Below are 11,459 nucleotides of genomic sequence, written 5' to 3' on the forward strand. Positions count from 1 at the left end.
ACACACACACACACACACACACAACACACACACACACACACACACACACACACACACACACACACACACACACACACACACACACACACACACACACACACACAGAGAGAGAGAGGAAGAGAGAGAAGTGACATCACATCTCCCAGCCTCTCTCTCCCTCTCCCCGGCACCTTTGCTCCACTTCTCGCCGAGGAGGCGCACACAGTTTCTCGCTATCCTCCTTCACCGCTCGTAAAAAGGGGCTGGACCAAACACGAGGAAAGAAAAGGCAAACAATTTTTTTTTGACAGCATGAACAACAGTTTCCTCAACATGGCGTCGATAGGAGACTTCGACCCGCTCAACGCGACTATCCCTGCCACCAAAGTTGAAATCACAGTGTCCTGCAGGTAGGGGAATGTCTCCGTTTAACTTGGGTTTAGTCTGACAGGCTTACGTAAAATCACCTGGAAGTCACTTGTACTTTAACTCAGTCCAAGTTGGTTTTAGTTTCAGCTTATAGTGTTTTAACATTTACGCAATTTATGGCGAGTAAACGTAAAACTGAGGCTAAGTAAATTTGAGAAGTGTGGTGCCACTTTGTTACTTTTACACCATTTAAAACGCTGTTAAGAATAACAATTTATTGAGGATTCTTGCATATAAACAATAGACTGTATATGTTTATATCTATATATATATATATATAGCCTAGATATAGATATAAACACAATTATATCAATATGTGATTCAAATGTAAAAACGGTAACGTTAAAAACCCAGTAAGGTCAGCGAAAACTGACTTTAAAGTAGCCTTCAATAAACACAGCCGTCAGTAGCCTACTACATGAACGTTGCACAGGAATGTAACATTGAAAATAGGGACAACATGTGTTTTATGGCTATTGAAAACACAATGTCTTATACAGTCTCACTTAGCCTACAAGTATATTATAGTAGTGGTACAATTATGTTAATTAGGTTTCACTTTATAATATGGTTTACATTTTTTGACATATAGCTACTCTTTTGTGTTGGATTCCCACCAGTGTGTCTGTAAAGTGCACGAGGATGCTAATGATTTATTCCTTAATGTTTAGACATGTATGTATCTTGTTTGTGTTATTTCAGTACAGCTGACATCTTCATTGTTGTTGGTCAGTTGTCAAGAGAGAGGCATCATGTTGGCTTATAGAAAGCCTATAAAAGGTGTTCAAATCATGTATGCAGTTATGGTGTGTGGGTATGTGAGTGACATTGAATGCAGCGGACAGGGCTGGTGTGTAACCCTGTGTGAAAGAGGTCTTTCTCTGTCATTCAGGGAGGATTTTCCTCTCTGCATACGAGTAGGATAAGAATGCAGAGAATGTACTTTATTCTGCCTGACTGGTGACCCACAGCAGGCTACAGGCTGCACACTTCACAGGTCATCCATATTTTCCGAGGAGCCCCCTGCAATGGAATCCAATTAAATGTGTCATCTCCGTCAGACAAAATAGGTCACATTACATCTGCTGGCATGTTTTAAACTACGTAGAGGTTGTTTAATACACATTTAGCTGCCTGTCATAGAAGAGGTTGCATTGTTTGGGAATTCCTCTGTGCATGTCTGTGTATCTGATGATGTATATGGCTTCATTTTGTTTTTCAGGCAAACATTATGTCTCAAGTTTCTTAAAACACTGCTGGCTGATGGTTATGATATTTGACAAGTTGAGAAATGTTGTTTTCATTAACACAATCTCGACCAATTTACATTGAGATACGCTCACAATTTTAATGCGACACATTAAGGGACATATCTCTTCTTCTGCTTTCAAGTAAATGGTTTAAAAAAAGTGTTGGACAATCAGGCCATCAATCAAAAGTCTGTGTTTATTGTATATTTTGGCCCTGTTTTCACTTGTGTTATAATTTCCCTAATGCTGGAACTATTCAAAGATTAAACGTTTGAGATGTACATTACTTGTCTGAGAAGAGAAGTGATACATTTGAGATCCCGATTATTTATCATTGTATTATTTATTGATTTTACATGACATGACAAGATATCCTTATTGCACTTTCAAATGTAACTCAACAGAGCGTTGCTTTCACTGAATATCTCTTTTCTTCACTGTCATTTTTTTAAGTGTTTCATTTAGTATGGAGTGGAGTCTAGTGAAACATACATTTTAAGTGCAAATACTGCTTGTATTTGCTTAGTTGTGTGAAGACAAATTATTGGTCAAAGTTAATATTTAACTTATTTTGCAACCCTGTAGGATTCAAGATTCCAAGGCTTTATTGTCATATGCTCAAAAGCTAATGCTACTTTGGGAAATATAAATCCCTAAGTCCCAGGCTCCTCCTACACACAATAGTTAAGACATACAAATAATAGAAAATAGTGCAATAAAGATATAATTAAGATGGTGCAACAGAATGCTGCAAGTAAAATGCAAAAATATGTAATCTTTATAGATGTAAAATAGAGTACTATGAAAACAGAATGCAAAATTAGATTCTACAGTGAAAAACAATACTACATATTTGAATAAAATATAAATAAAAACATTATTTTATTATACGTAGACTGTTAAAAGATGTACGTGTTCTATATTTAAGTAAAGACACTCAGGAGTTTAACAGTCATATTGGATAGATACGTGGAATATGACCTTCCCTTCATTGAATACTGTATTTCCAGCAGGTTAACACCATCTCCTTAGTAACAAAGAGACAAGACATAGTCCTGTAGAATATATGAAGACGTTGGGCAGAGTTTCTTAATGACTGAGTCACCCAGTCCCCGGGGGGGTGTTATGATGGCCATCCTCCCACCTCCAACCTGAGGTAGAATGCCATGGTTACTGCCAAGTCTGTGCACGCATACATGTTTATGTGAGCTTATAGCATATATGCTGTGCATGTTTGAAGTGCAGACAAAGGGCAGTGTGCAATATCACCATGGTGACTACTTTTTCAAAGTTTCTGTGTGTGTGTGTGTGGGGGGGGGTGTAAGAGTGATAAATTGCAATGAGGATAACAATGGCTTAAAGGTGGGGTAGGTAAGGTTGAGAAACCGGCTCGAGATACACTTTTTGTTATATTCCATGGAATGCTCTTAACATCCCGAGAGCAATGGCTATCGTAAGTGCTTTCACAAAAAATCCATACAAAAATGTCATCTGTGGAAGCCGTCGTACTGTAAAAAGCACGACCAATCATTTTAGCCGGCCCAGCTAAAGTAACTGGATGGCCTACCTGACCGTCAGCCTTCCATCTGTGCACAAACTTACCTCGTGCCCTCATTGGTCATGTGCGCGTTCGTGTGTGTTGGAGGAGGGGCTCTGTGAGGAAGTGGCAGATTTTTTCCGGTTGTGTATTTTCAAATTCTAGCGCACTCGAGCTGGTTTCTCCAAAATGACCTACCCCACCTTTAAGTGAGAGCAATATGTATTAATAATCGTCGTTATATCCGACATTTTTGATAATATTGTTTGTCATTTGACGGCAATTATGTCCCTGTCGTTTATAATTGAATGAGAATAAAGCAATTTAGTTGAGAGTGCATCTTATGGAAATTCTCGGCAATAAGCTATTTCGGTTTATTTCAAATGCAAATCAGCCTTCTTGAAACTGTTGAGATTACAGACTGGTTTTTAGATTTTATCAGCTGTTTCTGGAAAAACAGGCAAAGTGACTTAATCAGTTTTTGCTTACACTTTCAATTTGATATTCATTCTCATTTGTTTAGACACTGAAATGTTTCTTGAAGTGGAATGTCTTCCAACGAGGGAAAGAGAGAGGAACAGATACCCTCATGTGAAGTAGCCCTCCTCATGTCATTGTGGTACAGTTAAAGGTGACATAACCATTGCTGAAATATTGACATATTCTCTTAGCCTGCGTCTCCAGCTAATTCAGATAAAGCTCTGACGCTGTGGGGAGATGAAGTCAGAGCTTGGCTCCGACTCAGCAGTGAGCTGGAGACATTTTGCTGATCGATGGAAGAGCTCCGCTGTGATCAATGCGCTGCCAGCTCCGCCTGCTGCGCTGTACAAAAGCACACATGCGTAAAAGCATGTTCACACATACTGTATAGGTCTACATACTGTATGTGAATGGGCTTAGACACAAACCATCCGACACCTACTCTTGAACAGTCACAGAAGAATAAATTACTCCCTGTTGCACTTACCAGGGGACTGTCAATGGCCTGAGGGCCAAATATTCCATTATGTCATCGATTGGGCCAGAACACCAGCTGTTACCTATTCTGTCACACCCGGACACACACACATGTACACATAATGTGACTCCCTTACAGTATTTCTTTGCGTTTGTGTCACGTATTGCAAAAATGATATTTTTAAAATGTGATAACTGCAACATTCTCTTGCACTATATTTCTATTTCTCTTTGTTCTTGCACTGTTTTTATTGTTTAATGTCTTGTGTTGTTATGATGCATTGTAAGAGGAGCATGGGACTTAGGATTTTCATTGCCAAAACTACACTGTAGCCATAAAGCATTTCATCGTTAAATATATATACATAGCAGAGCAGACAGCGAACTGTCAGTCTAAGCAGTCATGCCCACTTACAATTTAACTTAAAGCTTTAATATTTTTTAAAACCAGTGAATTATATAAAAGGTCACCCCTCTCCAGTTGTCATGAACATGATATGTAGCTATAGAGACCAACGCTGTATTGTGTTTATTTCAATTGTAGTTTGATAATTGAACACCTCGTTAAAGGCTTCACTGCTTGGACATGGCCTTTATTTGAACTTCTTGTAAGAGCGAGGTAGACTGAGAATAAATATAATTCAACTGTATCTAATAGAGAAATGATCCCAGTACCAAGAGCAACCTTTGGGCATTCCCTACGTCACAGATTGGCTGAAAAATAAGTATAAACTACTGAGCTGATTGTGTGTTTTAGTGATTGTTTGCTTAATTTAAGATTATTTAGTTTATTTCTACCAGCATGATAGAACTGAGACAAACAACACTTGCACACAAATGCGATTGCGGTCCGAGACAAGTAATGACGGATGACCGAGTAGGAGTGAAACTTTTTATATATATATACATTTTTTTTCATTTTATTTAATGTTACAAAACAAAAATGACCATGTTCACGTCTTAAAGTCATCCTGAGGCCTTAGTTTTGGTTTAAAATGACACAGCATCATGTATGTGTTGCTTTCTTTGGGCTTGTTTTCAGACCTGGTTGCTTATTTCTCTCACAGAGTGGGCGCAGTGTCTATAGTAGCAGTAAGCTAACGAGAGGCTACGTTCAGCTGGTGACTCGGGAGTCGGGACAGAGAAAATGTCAGGAGTTTGGAAGTATTATAAAATTGAAAGCGAAGGCAGTGTAACAGCCAGATGCAATGTTTGCAAGGCGGAGGTTCCGCGTGGTGGAAAGAACAGAGCTACGTTCAACACGACCAATCTAATACGCCACCTGAGAAACAAACACCAACAACAACACGACGAGTACACAGCGGCCACTCAGGTAACGCTGTTCCGGTTTAACTGGTTCCCCGATCAACTGGTTGACAGATGTGGAGGCGTGGCCTTCGACTGAAATACACATTTCGATCGCTTCTTCTGTCGTCTACATAAATCTTTTGGTATATTTGGCTGGATAGGAACACTTTGATGCACATTCAGTACCAGTGTGTGAGGTTGTGGTTACGATGGCGATATCCGGACGCGAACAGCGAGGACTACAAAAAGAAAAACGAGTTGACATGGGCATGTCTGTTCAAAACATTGCGAGCTCCAATAAATCATTTAAACCAGCTATTGTTGGCAGACTTATTACTGAATATCGTTCTTAATGTGATACCAAGTCCACCTGAGACCTGTGTACACCTTCAGACAGCCTCCAAGTGAAGCACACGTTCTTTACTCACAGTTTGAAAGCAGCGTGGAGAAGTCTTCAGCTGTGTTAAGCTGTGATCCGCTCGAATAAATCCTTAAAACCAGCTATTGTTGCCCGAATTATCACTGAATATCGTTCCTAATGTGATACCAAGTCCATCTGAGACATGTGTACACCTGCAGACAGCCTCCCAGTGAAGCGTACGTTGTTTACTCAGAGTTTGAAAGCAGCGTGGAGAAGTTTTCAGCTGTGTTAAACTGTGATCCTCTCAGGTAAACTGTGATTCGCCCATGGAAAATGGGATCCGCCCAGATTAAGCTGTGTTACATCTTCTGTGGCTATCTACCAGCGATCATGTTTAATATGAAAGACACACACATACATCCCTTATAAAAACGGCATTCTGCAGCACTCATCCAGATAACACGTGACTGTTAACTCGTTTTGCAAAGATAGCAGCAGAAATGTCATTGCTGCATGTGCAGGGATATTTAGACTTTAAAATGCTGATGGGTCGGCAAACAATATTAGGAATCTTCTATTCCAACTACATAATATTCAGTGTCCATCGACATGAAAATAACAAAAAAGTTCATGCTGGACTCAAACCCGAGTCCCAACAGCAAAAGTCACTCCAGCCCTGCGCGTTATGAGTGCGCCACGGATCAACACGATACTTCTCAGAGAATCAAAAATAAAATAACAGTGTTCAAAATACTCACGTCAATTACATTACATGACATTGCATTTACCTGACACGTTTATCTAAAGCGACTTACAAACAATAAGTGCATAAGACCAAGAAGATACAAACTTGAAGAAAACATAATCATAAAGTACATCAGGTTTCATATAGCCAAAACATTTAAAGTGCTACTCAACTGGCTTTAGATAAGCCATTCCTTTATTAGTATATAAGTGCTTTGTTAATAATTCTAACGTCAATAAATCCTTTACAAACTATTCTTGTTGTCAGTCTTACATTTGTATCATATATCGTTATTAATATGATGTCGAGTCGATTTGATACCCGTTTATACTTGTATAAACAAGGATATCTGATCTCGGTGGGTCTTAATGAGGCTTGATACAGACCTCAGTCAGTATACTATATTATAATATGTATATTATGGCTTAAAGTGTACATACATTCGCTCACATTATAAATGATGGTCGGGTTGCATCTTTCTGTAACTTTTTAACAAGGTTAATCTAAAATGTTGTAGTGTGGTGGTTCGATACGTCGTGTTGATCCGTGGCGCACTCATAACGTGCAGGGCTGGAGTGACTTTTGCTGTTGGGACTCGGGTTTGAGTCCAGCATGAACTTTTTTGTTATTTTCATGTCGATGGACACTGAATATTATGTAGTTGGAATAGAAGATTCCTAATATTGTTTGCCGACCCATCAGCATTTTAAAGTCTAAATATCCCTGCACATGCAGCAATGACATTTCTGCTGCTATCTTTGCAAAACGAGTTAACAGTCACGTGTTATCTGGATGAGTGCTGCAGAATGCCGTTTTTATAAGGGATGTATGTGTGTGTCTTTCATATTAAACATGATCACTGGTAGATAGCCACAGAAGATGTAACACAGTTTAATCTGGGCGGATCCCATTTTCCATGGGCGAATCACAGTTTACCTGAGAGGATCACAATAACACAGCTGAAAACTTCTCCACGCTGCTTTCAAACTCTGAGTAAACAACGTACGCTTCACTGGGAGGCTGTCTGAAGGTGTACACATGTCTCAGATGGACTTGGTATCACATTAGGAACGATATTCAGTGATAATTCGGGCAACATGTGGTTTTAAGGATTTATTCGAGCGGATCACAGCTTAACACAGCTGAAGACTTCTCCACGCTGCTTTCAAACTGTGAGTAAAGAACGTGTGCTTCACTTGGAGGCTGTCTGAAGGTGTACACAGGTCTCAGATGGACTTGGTATCACATTAAGAACGATATTCAGTAATAAGTCTGCCAACAATAGCTGGTTTAAATGATTTATTGGAGCTCGCAATGTTTTGAACAGACATGCCCATGTCAACTCGTTTTTCTTTTTGTAGTCCTCGCTGTTCGCGTCCGGATATCGCCATCGTAACCACAACCTCACACACTGGTACTGAATGTGCATCAAAGTGTTCCTATCCAGCCAAATATACCAAAAGATTTATGTAGACGACAGAAGAAGCGATCGAAATGTGTATTTCAGTCGAAGGCCACGCCTCCACATCTGTCAACCAGTTGATCGGGGAACCAGTTAAACCGGAACACCGGCACTGAAACAACCGACACTTTCAGAGACTTTCAAAAGGAAAGAGAAACTGCCCCAGAACAGTGAAAAGGCCAAAACAATAACAGCCAAGATAGCTGAATTGATCGCGTTGGATGACCAGCCGTTATCTGTTACCTTTTCTTTCTCTTAATGCATTGCATAAAGATCGGATCGGGAAAAATCGGTATCGGCAGATTGTCAACATCAAATGATCGGAATCGGATCGGGAGCAAGAAAAGGTGATCGGGACATCCCTAGGTGAAACAATGTCTTTTAGACTGCTTGACACATCTGCCTCTGACTCTCTCTTCCTCTATCCCTCTGTCTTGCCATGCATCCTAGCGCTGTCAGCAAACATTGTTCCTGTTGACAGTAATAACTCTCCTTCCTCACCTGCTCTCCGCTGTGGAAAGATGGTGAGGATATCTCTTTCTTGTATCCCCTGTTGCCAAAACACACTGGTTGTGGTGTAAATGCAAAATTGTAAAACAGGTGCGTTTAAATGGTTACCGTCTGAGTGAATATTATTATTTTAGGCGGCTTAGAGTTTTATAAAGTAAAAATGTATAATTCTAACTCATCACAGATCCAAAAATGTAATGTCAGCCTTTAGTCCGTGTCAACACAAATTGTTCCTGACTGATTTCAGCAAAGCCCGTTTTGGAAATGTGAAAAGAGGCCACATTTCAAAAGGAGGTCATATTTGTGCAGGCCTGAAGGCTGGGACACGCGACTGCTGTGATCTTAATGGATTCACTCCAAAAATGTGTCATCGTGTTAGCTTCAAACTACAAGTAGTCCTCCAGCTTAAGGTATTTCTTATCATGTCAAAAATGAGTGAAAAACACGCATAATATAAGAGTAGTTAAAGCTTGGGACAACTTGTTTTCCTCATTGATTGCATACAATGTTGAATTACGTATCGTGTTAGACAACAGACTGGAGTACCAACACAAAAAACAAACCAATGTACAGCTGTGGAACTTCATTTACAAAACTAGGAACTTTATATAGCAGGACATGGAAGTTGCTGGTTTACCGTTGCCTTGATCGTTTATTTTATTTGTGTGATTGTGTGACTTAGGACTCCAATATAAGCATTAAACACCAAGGTGGTACATTGACGCCAACAGCCGCTGAAGGCAGCGGTAAGACAGCAACTCCTTTGTTCTGCAAGTTAAAATTACTATTTTTGTCAAAGGAACTCACACATAGTGAATACAGGCTTCCCACACAGAGCACAAGTTAATCATATGCTTGTGATGTCAAGTTACCCCGCCTTCAAGTGGAAAAACATGGGCGTTTTTGATGTTTTCATCAGACTCATTTTGAAGAATGGTTATCAGTATGTGTTGGCAGGCACACTTTAAAAATAGAGGAAGAGTTCCATTGAGAAGAAACGGCATCATCTTGTTCTTTTTTATTATACCTGCATGACGACTAGCGCATGGATAAAAACTGGTTTAACATTTGCATGATCATCTGCAAAATCAATATTAGCATGCCTGATGGATAATTCATGTTATTGAAATGAAAAGAAAGCGTCCTTGAAAGACCAGCTGTCTTCAACACTGGACATTTCATCAGGATTTTTTGTAACAGGTGATGCTCGGTAACTACAATTAATATGTTAGAAAGCCAGCAGTACTCCGGGTGGAGACAACCTATTTTAAGGTAAAAGTGTGTCGTGTGTTAGAAAATATTTGAAGAGAAGGCGTTCTCCCCTCAGTCAGACCTTCAGTCAGTTGGTCGTGTAGCAAAAAGGTCTTTTAAAATCTTTGTATGGGAGTAAGATGTGTGTGTGTTTGTACATATTTGACTGAGTGTTTGTTTGAAGTAAACACAGAAGGCTCGGGGACTTTCCAATGTTCCAAAGCCTAGACATGAAGCATAAATGTTGTAATATTTTTAATTAATTGAATAGACTGAAATTATGTTATATGCAGGGGTGCACATAACTACTGCGGTCAAGCCAGCCTCCACTTGGGAAAACACAGTCAAGCCAGCCCGCACGTGATATTGGGGTGCGCGAATATTAGAAGCATTACGGTAAAATCCCAGCGCTTACTCGGTCAATAACAAAAGCACCTATAAAACCAAACCAAACATATTAAATTAAGAAATATGTACTATATAATGTGATCAATAATTATTTAAAACAAACTACGTATAACTACCACGAGTAAATGTAAAATGTAAGGAGTTTCAAAATAAAAGTCCTTTGAAATCTCATATTGAAATCTCATATATGAGCTATCAGCCCTGTGTTTAAATAAGAATAAAACGAAATCTCTCCCTGATGCAAGACTCATCTCACTGCAGGGTGATAGAAGGACACCCCATCTACTCACCCAGAAAAGATCAGGACATTCTGATGTGGAGTTTCAAAATAAAAGACCTTTGAAATCCCATATATGAGCTACCAGCCCTGTGTTTAGATAAGAATAAAACGAAATCTCTCCCTGATGCAAGACTCATCTCACTGCAGGGTGATAGAAGGACACCCCATCTACTCACCCAGAAAAGATCAGGACATTCTGATGTGGAGTTTCAAAATAAAAGACCTTTGAAATCCCATATATGAGCTATCAGCCCTGTGTTTAGATAAGAATAAAACGAAATCTCTCCCTGATGCAAGACTCATCTCACTGCAGGGTGATAGAAGGACACCCCATCTACTCACCCAGAAAAGATCAGGACATTCTGATGTGGAGTTTCAAAATAAAAGACTGAGGCTGATCCTATTATATGGGATTTCAAAGGTCTTTTATTTTGAAACTCCACATCAGAATGTCCTGATTTTCTCTGGGTGAGTAGATGGGGTGTCCTTCTATCACCCTGCAGTGAGATGAGTCTTGCATCAGGGAGATATTTCGTTTTATTCTTATCTAAACACAGGGCTGATAGCTCATATATGGGATTTCAAAGGTCTTTTATTTTGAAACTCCACATCAGAATGTCCTGATTTTTTCTGGGTGAGTAGATGGGCTGTCCTTCTATCACCCTGCAGTGAGACGAGTCTTGCATCAGGGAGAGATTTCGTTTTATTCTTATCTAAACACAGGGCTGATAGCTCATATATGGGATTTCAAAGGTCTTTTATTTTGAAACTCCACATCAGAATGTCCTGATTTTCTCTGGGTGAGTAGATGGGGTGTCCTTCTATCACCCTGCAGTGAGATGAGTCTTGCATCAGGGAGAGATTTCGTTTTATTGTTATCTAAACACAGGGCTGATAGCTCATATATGGGATTTCAAAGGTCTTTTATTTTGAAACTCCACATCAGAATGTCCTGATCTTTTCTGGGTGAGTAGATGGGGTG

The 11,459-nt window shown here is 39.6% G+C and overlaps 1 protein-coding gene across 1 annotated transcript in view; it reads left to right on the forward strand.

The window, feature by feature from the left end:
• Positions 1 to 200: 200 nt before the first annotated feature.
• LOC117439088 (copine-8) overlaps positions 201 to 11,459 on the forward strand; it is an 87,110-nt gene continuing 75,851 nt past the window's right edge. The window contains exon 1 of the mRNA XM_034074820.2: positions 201 to 389. Within this exon, the coding sequence (XP_033930711.1) occupies positions 292 to 389 (98 nt within the window). The 5' untranslated portion in view covers positions 201 to 291. The remainder of the gene's footprint in view (positions 390 to 11,459) is intronic.

Source organism: Pseudochaenichthys georgianus, chromosome 23, assembly GCF_902827115.2.
Source record: "Pseudochaenichthys georgianus chromosome 23, fPseGeo1.2, whole genome shotgun sequence".
In the NCBI taxonomy this organism is placed as follows: Eukaryota; Metazoa; Chordata; class Actinopteri; order Perciformes; family Channichthyidae; genus Pseudochaenichthys; species Pseudochaenichthys georgianus.